At 35.6% G+C, this 16,077-nt stretch overlaps 8 protein-coding genes across 8 annotated transcripts; 6 read left to right on the forward strand and 2 right to left on the reverse strand.

The window, feature by feature from the left end:
- Positions 1-98: 98 nt before the first annotated feature.
- ALG9 (dolichyl-P-Man:Man(6)GlcNAc(2)-PP-dolichol alpha-1,2-mannosyltransferase) lies at positions 99-1,772 on the forward strand (the record flags this gene model as incomplete). Its single annotated transcript, XM_003955309.1, has 1 exon — positions 99-1,772. One exon carries the CDS (start codon positions 99-101, stop codon positions 1,770-1,772), a length of 1,674 nt encoding a protein of 557 aa, XP_003955358.1.
- Positions 1,773-2,037: 265 nt separating this feature from the next.
- POP1 (ribonuclease P/MRP protein subunit POP1) lies at positions 2,038-4,593 on the forward strand (the record flags this gene model as incomplete). Its single annotated transcript, XM_003955310.1, has 1 exon — positions 2,038-4,593. One exon carries the CDS (start codon positions 2,038-2,040, stop codon positions 4,591-4,593), a length of 2,556 nt encoding a protein of 851 aa, XP_003955359.1.
- Positions 4,594-5,672: 1,079 nt separating this feature from the next.
- On the reverse strand, positions 5,673-6,293 carry SSU72 (RNA polymerase II subunit A C-terminal domain phosphatase; the record flags this gene model as incomplete). The annotated part of the gene is made up of 1 exon (XM_003955311.1): positions 5,673-6,293. One exon carries the CDS (start codon positions 6,291-6,293, stop codon positions 5,673-5,675), a length of 621 nt encoding a protein of 206 aa, XP_003955360.1.
- Positions 6,294-6,643: 350 nt separating this feature from the next.
- Positions 6,644-8,035, reverse strand: ATG4 (cysteine protease ATG4; the record flags this gene model as incomplete). Its single annotated transcript, XM_003955312.1, has 1 exon — positions 6,644-8,035. The coding sequence occupies one exon, from the start codon at positions 8,033-8,035 to the stop codon at positions 6,644-6,646; it is 1,392 nt and encodes a 463-aa protein (XP_003955361.1).
- Positions 8,036-8,306: 271 nt separating this feature from the next.
- Positions 8,307-10,601, forward strand: SQS1 (Sqs1p; the record flags this gene model as incomplete). The annotated part of the gene is made up of 1 exon (XM_003955313.1): positions 8,307-10,601. The coding sequence occupies one exon, from the start codon at positions 8,307-8,309 to the stop codon at positions 10,599-10,601; it is 2,295 nt and encodes a 764-aa protein (XP_003955362.1).
- A 224-nt stretch (positions 10,602-10,825) lies between these two features.
- CNM67 (Cnm67p) lies at positions 10,826-12,418 on the forward strand (the record flags this gene model as incomplete). Its single annotated transcript, XM_003955314.1, has 1 exon — positions 10,826-12,418. The coding sequence occupies one exon, from the start codon at positions 10,826-10,828 to the stop codon at positions 12,416-12,418; it is 1,593 nt and encodes a 530-aa protein (XP_003955363.1).
- Positions 12,419-12,555: 137 nt separating this feature from the next.
- JJJ1 (Jjj1p) lies at positions 12,556-14,211 on the forward strand (the record flags this gene model as incomplete). The annotated part of the gene is made up of 1 exon (XM_003955315.1): positions 12,556-14,211. The coding sequence occupies one exon, from the start codon at positions 12,556-12,558 to the stop codon at positions 14,209-14,211; it is 1,656 nt and encodes a 551-aa protein (XP_003955364.1).
- Positions 14,212-14,858: 647 nt separating this feature from the next.
- Positions 14,859-15,878, forward strand: URE2 (glutathione peroxidase; the record flags this gene model as incomplete). The annotated part of the gene is made up of 1 exon (XM_003955316.1): positions 14,859-15,878. One exon carries the CDS (start codon positions 14,859-14,861, stop codon positions 15,876-15,878), a length of 1,020 nt encoding a protein of 339 aa, XP_003955365.1.
- Positions 15,879-16,077: the final 199 nt, after the last annotated feature.

Below are 16,077 nucleotides of genomic sequence, written 5' to 3' on the forward strand. Positions count from 1 at the left end.
AAAAATGATTGTCGCCGCAAATAACTTTTGAGATCATGCCTTGCAGAAGATGGATCCATGCTCAAAAAACACTTAGAGTCGACTAAGTGACGGATATCATGAATTGCAGGCTCTTTTCTGTGACATTGCTATGTTTGCTACTCATAGCTAGATTATTTATACAACCGTTCTATTCAATTATATCGGATTGTGATGAAACTTTTAATTACTGGGAACCATTGAATCTTCTCGTGAGAGGATTCGGTAAGCAAACATGGGAGTACTCACCAGAGTACTCAATTAGGTCATGGGCCTTCCTAGTGCCCTTTTATCTCATATTGTACCCGGTTAACCACCTCACAGATATGGAAAAAATATGGAATTTCTATTTGACTAGAATGTTACTAGGGTTATTATCATCAATTCTAGAATATAAACTCTTCTTAGAGATACAAAATACCATGACAGTACAAATTGCCAATATGTGGCTTCTTCTACAAATTTTCAATCCAGGCTATTTCCATGCAAGTGTAGAATTATTACCATCATCGATTGCTATGCTTCTATTTCTTGGCTCAATAAGGCACACTTTGCGTTATTTATCGATTAACTCGAATAGCAATTTTGTCTCAAGTTTAAGTTTCAACTTCATGGCTAGTATATTGGGGTGGCCATTTGTTTTAGTTCTAAGTGTGCCTATGTGTATCCACTATGTTTTCACTCATAGAATTATTTCAACTCTAAGAACTGTTTTTGACTGTACGCTTGTCTTATCCCTTATTGGAACTTTGGTAATGATAATTGACTCCTCCTTTTATGGGAAATTTACACCAGTGTCTTGGAATATTTTAAAATACAATGTCATTAATGCAAATGAGAATGCTGGCCCTAACATATTTGGCACTGAACCATGGCAATATTATTTTTTAAATCTCCTATTGAATTTTTCAGTTCCTTCATTGGCCTTTGTCTTCTTAGGAATTATTCACAGAAGATTATGGCCACTATGGACGGCAATGCTCCTGTGGATAGCAATATTCCTTGCGCAACCACATAAAGAGGAAAGATTCCTGTATCCAATATACGGCTTAATTAGTTTATTTGGCGCCATAGGTTTCTATGATTTAACGAAGATATTCCATCCCTACAGATCAACCAAAATAATAATGAAATTTTTCATTGGTTTACTGATTATCATGCAATCAGTATCCCGTATTATAGCACTAATCAACAATTATGGTGATCCATTGTCTGTATATGCTAAACTTTATGATATAGCTGATTCTGGGAATAATGGGGTAGTAAATGTTTGCACAGGAAGGGAATGGTACCATTTCCCATCTTCCTTCCATTTACCTGATAACCATAGGTTAAAATTCATAAGATCTGGCTTTGACGGCCTTCTACCTGGTGATTTTCATGAAACTGAAAATATTTTAGAAAGTATTCGTGCAATTCCAAAGGGAATGAACAATTTAAACCTATTTGACGACTCTAAGATCACTGCCCTTGATGAATGTAAGTACGTGGTGGATATTTTAGACATGCCTACATCTGATGACGACGTTTTCAATCCTTCGGCAAGTGTAAGATCCAAATCATGGGAAGCTATTCATTGTGAATCGTTTGTTGACGTAGATAATTCTAAAATTTTGGGAAGATCATTTTATGTCCCTGAATGGCTACAAAATATGATGAAACTATATTTTGGGAAAGTTTGGGATCACATCTACAAGTTAGAAAAATTCAAATACTGTATATTTTCGAGATTGCCTCAAGAAGATGAAATATAATAACTTTATACTGTCAAATTTTCCAAATAAATACTAGAAATAATTGTATTTAATCTTAATATGCTTTTAATTCAAAAGCTACAATAATTAACTGTGTATTGTGATGATATATATATATAGCTACTTTTTCAAACAAGCCCGATCCTGCAAATATTTTTTTTCTTTCTCATCGCAATTTTGAAAAAAATATGTGCATCTTAAACACAGTAAAATCAATATATCAAAGCTCATCTTTTCAATAGACAGAATAGCCCAACTGTCAGATATGTCTACTAAGCCTACTGAAAGTGGTGGGAAGAAGACATTGAATAAGAATCAAAAACTCAGGAAAAAAAGAGTCAGAAATGCAAGATCAATCAGAGCAGAGGCAATAATCGCATCAAAATCAAATACGTCTAATGAATTAACAGAAACCGGTGGCATTCTGAAAGTGGATCAGTTTATAAACTCCCGTCATTATGAAATCAACCAACTGCAAATAGCGATGCATAGGTCGAAACGCTCGAGTTCCACTAGAGTTTTCCAAGCTTTGCCTCGTAAATTGCGTCGTAGAACTGCTTCACATAACATACGTAGGATCCCAAAAAGAATGAGAAATAGGGCAATTCGTGAAATGACAAAAAGTGCTCAACAAAATCCCATTTCACCTGGCCTCAAAGGGAGGAAGCTTCACGGTCTTTCGTCATCTGCTTTGTATAAAGCTAGGATGCAAGTAAAATTGCTGCGTCTTGCCGCTAAGTCAAATTCACTAAAGCTTCAATTACCAGAGGGTGCTACTGAAGCCAAGGTAAACTTAAGACAGAGGATAAAATTACTGAACAACGCTATTAAAAGTTCTAAAAGGACTACCATACTTAAGATGAATAATAGGATGGGCAGTTATGATAATACTGGTATAAATGAAATGGCACCGATCCCAAGAGGGCGCATCAAGTATTACAAAAGACAACGGGTGTTCAGTTGGCTTCCTACTCACATTTGGAACGCCAAGAGGTCCCATATGATGAAGCGTTGGGGATTCCAAATTCCTTGGTCAGCCACCCAAAAATGTTTCAAATTGTCTCATAGATTAGGTAACAGCACCGCAGCATCTGATGGCGCCCTATGCATTGATTCAAGTTTTGTGGGCACCATGATTCTTAGGGACAATGACTCAACTGGTGCTTTCCTCAAGGACTTAATTTCCAAGATAACAAATGGTCGTGCCATTTTGAAAAAATATTACTCTTCCAAATGTTTTTTCGAGGGATTATTATATGATTTAAATTCTCATGAAGTTGTTCTAGGACCTTTTGATTTGTTATGGATTAATGATGTAACAGTATTATTAAGATTGCACCCTTCCTTGTATAGTGATTTATTCAATTCACTCTTACAATTCAAGGATAATATATCCATTCAGGACTGCCGATTCTCTCTTGCTAGTATTACCCTGAAGGGATCTAAGTCATCCTCTGCACTCGCTAGCATATTAAGGAGTGTTGGACCATCAAAATCCTTCGAACAGCTAAAGCTTATATCTAGACTAACGGACCCTTCTGTCTTACCCTCTAAAACGATGTTCGCCTTCAACGCTATCGATCCTCGCCATTTGGCCAATCCAAAGAAAATAACTAAGCCCAATAAGGACTTGAGTGTTGAACAGATAATGTCCCTACAAACTGAGTTTCCTGCTACAGAATTTTCAAGTGTATTGCAGAGGTTAGTTGATCCTACTGAAAGAGAAAATTCCTACAAAAACCAACAAACACTAAAGGGGCTAGCACGTAGACGTAGGAACCTGTTACTTTCCGACGCTGCTAACGAGCATACGTCAACTATTCCACATGATTCTATAAATGATCCATCTATCCCAATTGTTATAATAAGAAGACAAAAATCTATGGATTGGGTTGTTGTAATGCCTTGGTTTTGGATGCTACCTTTCTGGTACCAATTAAATCGTATTCCAAGGATCTTTAATGTTGGATTAAGACAAGTACAGCAGTTGAACTATGAACAGCGTCAGTTATATTTCCCGGATGACTATCCATTTACTAGCACGGGCTACATGGAAAATAACCTCTACAAAAGGAGCTCACTAAAGGCTAAATGGGACAAGAAACCACGAGCTAGAAGATTAAATTTCGAAAAAATTAAAGATATTCACTCTGTTACGCTGCCCTCCTTCACTGGTGAAATTGGTGACTACTTTAGTTGTGATTGGAAATTACTGCAAATTTTAAGAAATGGAATTGAATTTTTGACAAAAAATGGCGAAGAAGTAAATATGATAGAATCAAATAAAACAACCCAGTTTGATGACCATAAAAATAGAATTGTTACTGTATTGAACGATCTTTTTGAGTTATATAAAGATGAAATTTCAGCAGATAAAGTAGATGATGTTGTACCAGTAAAATTTGCTACTGCATTATCGGAACCAGTGGCCAACAAGGTATCTACTTTACTAGACATTTCAACCCAAGCACTAGCTATAGTACCAATAACATGTGAAGTAAGTGGTAGAGGACATCCTAGGGATAATGCCAGAATATATCAAATCCCGTCGGAGCATAAAATATTCTGGCACAATGTGGTGAAGGGTGTTTATCGTTCTGATGGTAGAATTGACCATAATCAGACTATTCCATTACCAAAGCCACATCATCTTATTGGTTTTATTACTAGCGGTACTTTCCATCTATCTGAAGGTAGAGGTGTTGGGAACGGGTTCATCGACCAGAAATTCGCTCAAGAACAAAAGGACAAATATATTCTAATAAGAAATGTCGGTACGAATGTATATAGAGTTGCACATTGGGATTATATACATGTATAATAGATAATGCATCCATTTCATCGAACACATTTTATTAATAAATTGCACCGCTTACCCTCATTTTTTTTCATAACTTTTCACCGTTGCGACGAATTTTTTTTTCCGCCATCAGCTTTCATATAAAAAGTTGACAGTTTTCCCGTTTCTAATTGATAAAAAAACATATTTCATTTTATTTCAAAGTTCCACTTTTTTCTTAATTTTTTTTTTTAAATCTTCATACTTACCTTAAGACGCCAGGGGAGATCAAGAAGTCCTACTGGTCGAGTATGCACTTTCACTTAGAAGGATACTAAGCATTCGAAACCACTTCTGTGGCTTTTTTAATTGATGTAAGTTCCTTAGTCAATGTTAACACATACATGCGAAAGGTGTACTTGCTGACGTTTCGTTTTCCTGTTCTATGCGTGTGTTATCTGTCTTTGATGGAAAAATGCACTCTTAGGGCCCTTTCTTTCTTCTGCCTGGAGAAGCATGGTACCGAGTACAAATCGGTGCTAGGAAAGCTGGAATATTTTAAAATGTGATCAATATTATTTTATTGTGTCAACTGAGTGTCGAGTGATTGAATGAAATTGATCCCGATTGGAGTAATCTTATTGTGGAGGTTAAATTTCATTTTCATGATCTTTTGGCTTAGCAAGATTTTGATAATATGTCCTTTGGACAGTTAATGTTGTTGCAATACTTTTGAAATGTTTTAGTAGAAACGGGTGGGTCTTACAATTTTTGATTTATTTTCTTTAATCCAATTGATTTTGGATTTCTTTATTTTCCTCATTTTTTTAGTACGTCAGAAGACGTACATAAAAATGATAGAATTTGAAGTCATTATAAATTGAGTGATCGCATTTCTCTTATATAGTATTCTATATTTACTTTGATTGGTGAATGCTCGTCACGAAAAGACTGGTTCATGGAGGTCAGTCCGTGTCACATATCCATTTTTCGTTTCGATATGCTCAAGAAATAAGATGGTGCCATAATATTTGCTTTCTTTTCCTTGTAATCCTATACTATGATCATGCTGTGACAAAATAATTACTATATAATGTCTCTTGAAGACATGAGTACAGTGCCTAGTAGTATGCTGGTGAATATAAGCAAGGTAAATTTGGATAGGATTGCTGCCATTCTGTCAAAATGTCCATTATACAATCTTCAAATGGGACTCCATTGAGTTCACATTGATCAATTTTGTCACTCAACATATCAGCCATTTTTAATATAGCTTTGGAACCGGTCTTTGCATTTTCATTATCATCTTTTATATCAATATTAATGACGTGAACAATTTTATTCAAAGTTCCCCCTCTGTTCATTAAATCTTCACATACAGAATCGAAACATCTCTCTTCACAAGTGAAAACAAAATCAAATACCTTTGAACCATTCTCATGCCATTTTTCTGGGAATTTCTTGATTTTTCTATTACGATCTAGCATCTGTAATAGACCATTGGCTTTATAACGGTCAGCAGACTGTGATAAAAGATCATTATATATATCGTTATAAGGCGTACCAAATGGATAAACATTTGGTTTATCTATAGAGAGACCAGGTAATCTAACAGCGGACCCTGTCCCATAAGAACTAACATTGTAGCCTGCCTCTTGAAGCACTCTATGTGATTCCATCGATCTATTATTATTTGATGCACATACTGTACAAAATTCCAAGCTCTTACTACGACGTGTCATGTATTCTGGTTGCTTTTAGATTAGTTTTCCTGCACCTGCAACGCCTTATTTCTTTGTACCTCCTTTATAATAGGTCTAATGCGACTAAGAACTATATCAATTCAATACTGTTAGATCGAACAAATAAGAGATTTAAATGTCGATGTGTGTGTTTTGTCATATCGAATATTTTTCCATGTCTGGCGAAAAAATCAACATGAACTTGAATGTTCGGGTAACATGACCTAACATATATTTACATGCTATTTAGGTGTTGAAATGAAATGGTGAGTAATATCACTATTACGATTACCATGACGATACTTGCGATATATCGTTAAGAATATATATAAAATTTGCATTGAGGTTGATCACGGTGCCATATTTTCCGAGGTTTCAATTCCGACAGTATCCTGTTCTACGAGTACGGGTTCAATTTCAACATCTAAGTCGCATGAATTCATGGTCCTGCTCTCTAAAACTATGATTTTCTGTTTTTTACATTGCACATTCTGATACTCACTTAGACTTGTTCTTGGATACGTTTCATGTCCGTACAATATGCTTCCTAGATCAACGTAGTCGCTATCGAGCGGATTGACTGATTTAACTTCAAATGAATTGGAAGAAGACGCCATACTATCCACATCAAAATCACCAAAATTAGAAATTTCATCCAAACGTTTTTCTGATATGTTTATAATTTGAGAAGTATTAACTAAAGATTTCCAAGTTTCCCATTCTTGTTCTCCCGATATTAAAATTCCAATCAACATCGACGGATCCATATCCTTAATGTCTAGTTTACCAAAATTTGTTGTATGACATGTTTCATATACTGACGGATCTACCAATGAAGGCTGAGGTCTATGTGGATCAAAATAAAGTAACTCATTGCCTTGATGCCCAAAAAAATATAATGAGGAGGACGGCCTACCTCCAGCAATCCCAACAGAAAATTTCGAATCTAAGATATTTAATATATCTTCCCAATAGAATGAGTTTACAGCGTCAAGTCCCAATTTTACACCCATTAAAAATAAAATTTTGCTATCCATGTTTTCCTCAAATATCTCCCGTACGTCATCTTCGAATATATCGCCGGATGAAACCGACACCAGACACTTATCTATTCCACATTCTGGAAACTCTTCAATTAAGCTCTGTATACTGATTGATGTAGCTGCTGGTCCAAACCATTCTCCGGGTTTCTTATTCGCTAACTTATTGCCTTTTTCAACAAACTTATGTATCGAAAATGGTTCTTGTGTGGTATCTCTGAACCAACTAATGATTTCATCGTCTTTGATACCCATTTTGTTATCAAGTCGAAAATGCCTTCCTAATTTGGCAAGTTGTAAAGCGTTTCCCAACAGAGATTGACCAGTTCGTATCATGCAGCCCCAGCCTATATCTGTATTAAAACAATCAGGATTATTTATTACATTTTCTAACGTGTTGATTGGATTATCTCTGAAGATCATGCGAAAGTTCAAAGGTGAAGGTCCCTCAGATGACCTTAATATTGGTTGAAATTTTGTTCTATAAGTAAATGCTAGTCTTGAGTTAACGTCAGACAAAAAATCTTGATTTAAATTGCTATTCCTATTAAAGAAAGTTTTGAAAAAACTGTTGTCATCAATATTGTTGGCCGAATCACTTTGTGGTGGATAATGGCGTCCTAAAACAACATAAGGATATTCTTCTTGATCTGCACTTCCTGTCTCATTTTTGTGACTCGAAAGTTTTTGTATAAGTTCCATAATTCTCTATTCAAGACAACCGAACGTCTTAACCTATGAAATTGTCCTTGGTCTTAGTATACTTCCCAGCAAATTACACTATCTTTGTTACTTGTAACATCTGACAATCCTTTTTATGGGACCTTTTTGACAATCGGAAACTTTTGATGTTTTGCGATGAGATGCTAAAAAAGCATATTGAGTCAAAAGCAGTATTATCAGTTTAAGAACTTTGGATACAATCTAGACAGCTGAATTTTGAGCTGAACGTCACTTCTGAAGGCAAAAAATCATGGCAAAGAGACACAAGCATTATCAAGGAGGTAGGAAAAAACGCTCTGGTGATGGAAATAAGAAAATATCACATAAGATGAAAAATCGCCGTCGCTCAAATCGTCCAACTGTCCAACAATCTCAGATTGACAACTGGCATAACTCCTCTGTGCCCATGGGTGGGGCCGATTTTGGCTTTGATATTGATATGGAGGAGACTGATTGTTATAGGCCCAGCAGACCCACAATTTCGGCGGATGCTGTAGAGGATTATTATTTTAAGAAGAAATTTGGAGATAAATCGATGAGACTTGGTGGATTGAGACCTGGTCATAGATTTGAGGATAGTGAAGAAAATTTGGCCGTAAATGGTGCTTCATTTAGGAAAAGACCTATGGTTTTCGTGAAATCCAAAGAATTATATGATCCTTCTCACGACTTGATCCTGAAGTTGGCAGAAAAGAACAAAATCTCCAACTTTCCACCTCCTGAAGAATCATCTGAGCATATACAGAGTGCGTTGGAAGAAGAAGATGATGATAGTGACCAGGAAAAGTCCTTGTTAACAGTAAGCGTGGAGTCCGAAGAAGAATCAGAAGAGTCTATTCCTGTAACTGACTCTTATGCAGATGTGAAAGATGAGGATTTGTTTGTTGTTGATGAGGATGGTGATGTAGAAATAGATGAAGAATTCATTGAGATTGATGAGGAGACATCTATTAAGAGTCCTGAGAACTCTGCTGTGGAATTCAACCCATCTCTAGTTGTTGGCAAAGTAGAATTGAAACTGAAAGCTGACGAATCTAACTATAATAATGTTGTAATCGAAAGTCCAAATCATAGAGCACATCCATTCAGCTCTTATATTTCCAATGTAATGAAAAGTATGAATGACGATTCTGAATCCTATGATTCTTCCGACTATGATAAACAAAATATTCCTGACACTATTGCACCTTACGAAATCACTGAAGATCAAGTTGACGATTCAAACATTGAGTCACCAGAAATGGAATATATGCAAAATTCACAATCTAGTAAACAAGATATCAAGCTGGCCAACAATATACAATCTTTCCACATATCTGAAGAAGTGTCCAATGCTGAGAGGGATCAAGATAATTTTAAAGATCAAGAAATCGCCATTGGTCTAAATAGTGAACGTGCTGAACCAGAATATGGTTTTCTTGATGAAGATTATGTTATTGATAACAGCGAGGTTGTAGTCACTAATATCAGGATGGGAGTCAATGAAAATTCGTATTATTTGAAGTGCTATAGATTGTACGGTGATCACAAGCCAAAATGGACTACTCAAGAAATGCTTACCGATTTTTTAATAAATGACTTAGGGTTGCCTGAAAATCGGGTTATACCGTATCTTAACTTTGTTCGTGATTCATTGGTCCCAAAGGAAGAACCTCCTGAACCAACTTTCTCTGATATTCCATTTTCAGACACAAGCTCAGAAGAAGAAGACAATACTGATGGAGATGAAATACTGGATGACATGAGGGAAGGACTAGATGATCTTGTTTCATATGCACTAAAGTATAGTGGTGGCAGAAATCAAGAGTATGAGACAAAATCAATGAATCTTACTGGAAAAGGCAAAAAGAAGAAATTATTGATAGATGAGTCACTAGGATTAGGTGATGAAACTATAGCAACTCTCCAAAGCAAACTGTCTCATAGATTGGGAAACAAAGCCAACAAAAGGAGGACAAAGGAGGACTTTATTGACGAAGAAAACAGAAATTCCAACGATCTTTTCAAGAAGTATCCACTTGGCCTTCACGTGCATAATATAAAGGATGAATTCGAAGCATTTATTATGGGAACCAGAGACAGATTGATTTTTCCGCCATTAGACCCGCATGGAAATAAGACGGTAACTAAATTTAGCAAGTATTATAATATGAAAAGCTCTAAAGCTGGAAAGGCTAACCATACACATATTGTCATTGATAAAGTCAAAAAGACCAAGACAAAAACTCCAAATTACAATCTAATTTATCAGTTGCTCAAACAGCGTCCTGTTTTTATGAGAATTGATGTCCAGAAAATCAGAGAAGAGTTCGTTCGTACAGAGAGGGTGGCCGTGAAAAGTAGGTATCATGTCAAAGAAGGTGAGGTAGTTGGTGAGAATGCACCAGAAATTGGACAAGACAATATTGGGAGAAGAATGCTCGAAAAACTCGGCTGGAATAGTGGTGAAGGTCTTGGAGCTCACGGTAATAAAGGTATTAGTGAACCTGTATTTGCTCGTGTCAAGAAAAACAAATCAGGTCTGCGACATGCAAAAGATCATTAGAGACCCAACAAGTATATATATAATGATTTATCCCATCATAATTACCATGTTCATGCCTGGTTTCATACATTATATAGACAATATTAGTATATATCCTTGTAGTGATCAAAAGTAGTGTTTAGTAAATATACGCGGCGCGAAACTTTATGAGTTTTAGTGTCATTTGAAGTCAAGCCAGAATCAAATAGTACAAGAAACAAGAAAGCTATAAACAAAGTTTTTAAATGAACCCAATTACCAGGGAGGAGGCTTTACACTTAGCCAAAGAACTCGATCTGTCGAGCGGTATACCTGGCGCTACAAAGCCCTTCGAAGATGAGAATTCTATGGAAGAAAACAAAGATATGTATCCATATGGCTCAGAAATAATGGATTATACGCCATCTAAGGGGATTTCCTCAATGAATACACGAACACAGCAACCTGTAGGGCTCGATCACTCTACTCCAGCAGTTGAATCTAATAACAGTAACAATATTCAAAACAATAGTGTTAACATGTCAGATATTCAAATAGATGCATTACAAAGAAGATTGCAGGAACTGGAGCTAGATATTTCTGAAAGAGATAAACACATTCAAGCCCTAGAAAGGGATAAGGAGAAACAAAATTCGGAAATAATTGAATTGCAAAGCAAATTCAAAGAGGTCAAAGATGGTTTTGTGTCAAAAGAGCAATTACACGAATTGCAGAATTCCTATGACAGTGAAAAGGCATGTAAAAATACTTTGAATGAGAGGATCATCGTTCTAACTGCTCAACTGGATAGCTATAAAGATGAACTAACAGATTACAAAACTTCTTACAATAATTTAAAAGAACTTAATGAAAGCACCAAAAATAAACATGAATCATTTGCGAGTTATATCAAAAACCTCACATTATTTGGCATTAACATAGGACATGCTATCACATTGTCATACAGGGATAACATAAATGAGTTTACTCTGGATACCACATTTAAAATGAGTAATCCAAACATTACAAAGTTTTTCAAGAAAGATGACGAAATAAGCTTAAAAAATTCAGAGATGCTAAGTTCCATTATGTCCCATGACAGTGAGATATTGGACAAGTTAGCCAAGTTGGAAGTTGCCCTTGATGAGACAAAGGGAGAACAAAAGAAAATAGACGAATCTAAGGATGAAATAATAAAGAAAATTGAATATAATAGTCAGGAAATTCTACGAAAGTTGGAAAAATGTGATCAAACTGAAGACTTTCAACTCAAGTTAGTTGAAATACAGGAAAATATATCTGCTCTTTTGAAGGGCAATCAGGACAAGATTTTGATATCGTTAAAGGACATTCAAAAAGTGAATGAGTCTTTTGGATCCCAAATATCAGAGTTGAAGAAAGAACTTAAGAAAGAGAAGGACAAGCACACAGAACTAACAGAAAAACTCAACAAGTTGAGGGGGGATTCTTCGGAATTACTAACATTCAAAGATTTCAAGAATTCAGATATTGATAAGAGGCTTTATCAGGCCTTACAGGTTGATAAAGTGGAACAACTTGATTTGGTACAACTACAGAACAAAATGAAAAAAGTTATAGTTGATATGCAAACTCCACTGGATAAATTAGACGCAAAATTACCTCTGGCAAACTTACTGATCAAAAGCGAACTAGTCATAACGTTGGATTTCATTAACAGGTTATATCAAACAATGTATAACGAGGGATTGGACTTCAATCATTATACGGAAGAAGCGTATTTGCAATATAGAAAGAGTAACTACTTAGATCCATGGCAACATCCAATTAGACCGATTATTGATCACTTGTATAATGATATTATTGACAGATTACATTGAGAGCTCATCGCAAAATTTTCTTGTATCATGGCATTTGAAAAAAAAAATTGCAATATCAGGTATATACTTCAATTAAATCTATAATTATTTAAAAGTTCGACTTTGATATCTGCTATCAAAGCGTTGTTGATGAAGCTATGAAGACATGTTATTATGAGTTGCTAGGTGTTGATTCACATGCCTCAGATTTGGAACTGAAGAAGGCATATAGAAAAAAGGCTTTACAATATCATCCAGATAAAAATCCTACCAAGGTCGAGGAAGCTACCGAGATCTTTGCCACTATAAGAACAGCTTATGAGGTTCTTTCTGATCCTCAGGAGAGAGCGTGGTATGATTCTCATAAAGAGCAGATTTTGAACGATATTCCTCTGAATGAGTATGAAGATGAAAAGTATAATGTTGACTCTACAGTAACAGGTGTTACCACGGATGAATTATTAATGTTTTTCAATGGCTCATTGTACACAAAATTAGACAATTCGCCAGGAGGCCTGTACCAAATCGCTGGGAAGATATTTGCTAAATTAGCTAGCGATGAGGTTTTAAATGGTAGGAAATTAAATGTAAATAGTAAATTTTGCAAGTATAAGGATTACGATTATGAAAATGAGATAAACACAATTGGATATATCAAGGCATTTGATAATTTTATGGTAAATGAAAGAGAGTCATTATTTCCGGGTTTTGGATATTCAAGTACAGATTATGAATATTTGAAAACTTTCTATAAGAAATGGTCTGCTTTCAGTACCCTAAAAAGTTTTAGTTGGAAGGATGAGTACATGTACTCCAAGACTTCTGATAGAAGAACAAAAAGAGAAATTAATAAGAGAAATGAAAAAGCAAGACAGGCAGCAAGAAACGAATATAATAAAACAGTTAAAAGATTTGTGACATTTATGAAAAAGATGGATAAAAGAATGAAGGATGGACTCAAAAAAGCAGAGGAGGAAAGAAAATTAAAAGAGGAGAAAAAGCAAGAAGAGTTGAGGGCTAAGAGGAGAGGTCATACTTTGGGATCTGTGTCTAATAGTGACGGATTTCAACCACAAACATGGCAGGTTGTCGATGAAACCACTTGGTCTGGATTAGAAAAAAGATATGAGGCATTAGATGAAGATGATTCTCTAATTAGTAAACAACCTAAATACGATGAAAATGGAGTCGAAGTGGTATTAATCTATGAATGTTTTATTTGTGATAAAACGTTCAAGTCAGAAAAGCAACTGAATAATCACATGGAGACCAAAATGCATAAGAAAAATATTCACGAAATTCAAAAAGAGATGAAGAACGACCATATGGCCTTGGGACTAGATAATCTCTCTGATATAGATGAGTTTGATTCAGCTGATGATAATATTGACGAGGAAGATGGTAAAGAAATTGAAAAGTCGAATACAGAATCGACCTATAATCTACATTCTATCGACGTTGATATTGATATGGATAAAGTAAATGCAGAGTTGGCTGAGATTGAGAGACAATTGGCAGAGGCAGGTATGACTGATGAAGAAGAGAGTAGCGATGAAGACTTACATGCTCGTGAAGTTCCGCTATATGATGTTACTGAGCATGTCGTAGAACCAGAAAATAATGAGGACGAACAGGTGGAAGTTGAAATAATAGACGACAGTAATGAAAGTGAAGAGTCATTCATCGACGAGGATAAAGATGAACAAAGGCAAGAAGAACTAAATGAATTACTGGCAGCTTTACAAGGACATATATCAGACGATAGTGATTGGGACAATAAGAGCAATAAAAAAAAGCCAAGAATGCGAAGATAAGGAGTAAGAAAAATAATACCAGTAGTAGCAGTAATATTCCAACCCCAAGGGCAACCCCAACACCTTCACTTGATGGAAATTACAAGACGGAATTTCCCATAATGACTGAGAAATGCAGTACATGTGGAGAAACATTTAGTAGCCGCAACAAGCTATTCGAACATGTTAAGAACAAAGGCCATGCCTCTCCATTAACTAAGGTGCAAAAGTCGAAGAAATCATCCAGGAAAAGGAAATGATATGAACCTATATCTCCTTTATAGAGAATATAAACTATGCATTAACATATTCCACATAAATCAATGGGATATTGTTCACAGTAGCCTCCTGGTACTAATGGCAAATATAGAAACTCTTGTTTATATAGTAGCAATGAATGTAAAAAAAAAAAAAATAATTTTCAAAGCGACTTAGGAAATAGAGAAATCAAAATACGATCGATCTACATAGATAACTATCAAAAAGTATCCATATATTCGGAACCGCAGCTTGTGTATTTGGAACCTACTTAGACGCATACTTCCTGGAGCAACCTACTCAATTTACGTAAGACAGCTTTCAATAAATAAGGGAGCGGATTTGTCAAAAGGAATTTCTATTTGACCCAAAAAGGCACAATCTCAATAACAATCAAAAGAAAAAGAACTATGAATGAAAACAACTTTGTTAACAACCCAGTGGGCCAAGTTTCCCAACTTTCCAATGCTTTACGCAATGTGAATATAAATAATAATAATGGGGGAATTCTCGAAAGTGATATAAATTTTGAACTATCTCAGCAACAAAATCCAAATAATCTCAATAGTAATAATGATAATGGTGACATAAATATAAATAGTAATAGCAACATAAATGCACCACATCCAGAAATACTACACCAGGAACCAAAGAATGAATATTCAAGAATCACAAAATTTTTCCAGAACCAACCAATGCAAGGTTATACATTATTTTCCCACAGATCAGCACCAAATGGATTCAAGGTCTCCATAGTACTAAGTGAATTAAAGCTACCATACCAAACAATCTTCCTAGACTTTAATAAAGGCGAGCATAGGGCACCTGAATTTGTTGCCATGAATCCAAATGCTAGAGTGCCAGCTTTGATTGATCACAGTTTAGATAACTTCGCTCTTTGGGAATCAGGCGCCATTTTATTGCATTTGGTAAATAAAAACTGGAGAGAGACTGGAACGCCAACCCTTTGGTCAGATGAATTGACCGAGCAATCACAAATCAACTCCTGGCTGTTCTTTCAAACTTCTGGACACGCACCAATGATTGGACAAGCTTTACATTTCAAGTACTTCCACAGTCAAAAGATCGAAAGTGCCCTTGAAAGGTACACGGATGAAGTAAGAAGAGTTTATGGGGTTGTAGAAATGGCATTAGCTGAAAGGAGAGAAGCATTAGTTATGGAATTCGATACAGAAAATGCAGCTGCTTATTCCGCTGGTACTACGCCATTATCTCAAAGTAAATTTTTTGATTATCCAGTATGGCTAGTTGGGGATAAATTAACAGTTGCTGATTTATCCTTTGTTCCTTGGAATAATGTAGTTGATAGAATTGGTATAAATATCAAGGCAGAGTTCCCTGAAGTTTATAAATGGACGAAACATATGATGAGAAGACCCGCTGTCATCAAAGCATTCCGTGGCGAATAGTTAATCTGAAAACTATGGCTCACAAAGTTGACTAAAGTTTAATATGTACATGACTAGATTATATATTATTGTTATAATATTTAAACTTTTCTCCTTCGGGACTAATAATGGCAAGACAAGAAACCCATATTGCTATTAGAGTGACTATACTCTAGAAGTAGGGTCCCAGATAGTTTATCTTACGGAAATTGTCACCATG

This window comes from Kazachstania africana, chromosome 1, assembly GCF_000304475.1.
Source record: "Kazachstania africana CBS 2517 chromosome 1, complete genome".
In the NCBI taxonomy this organism is placed as follows: Eukaryota; Fungi; Ascomycota; class Saccharomycetes; order Saccharomycetales; family Saccharomycetaceae; genus Kazachstania; species Kazachstania africana.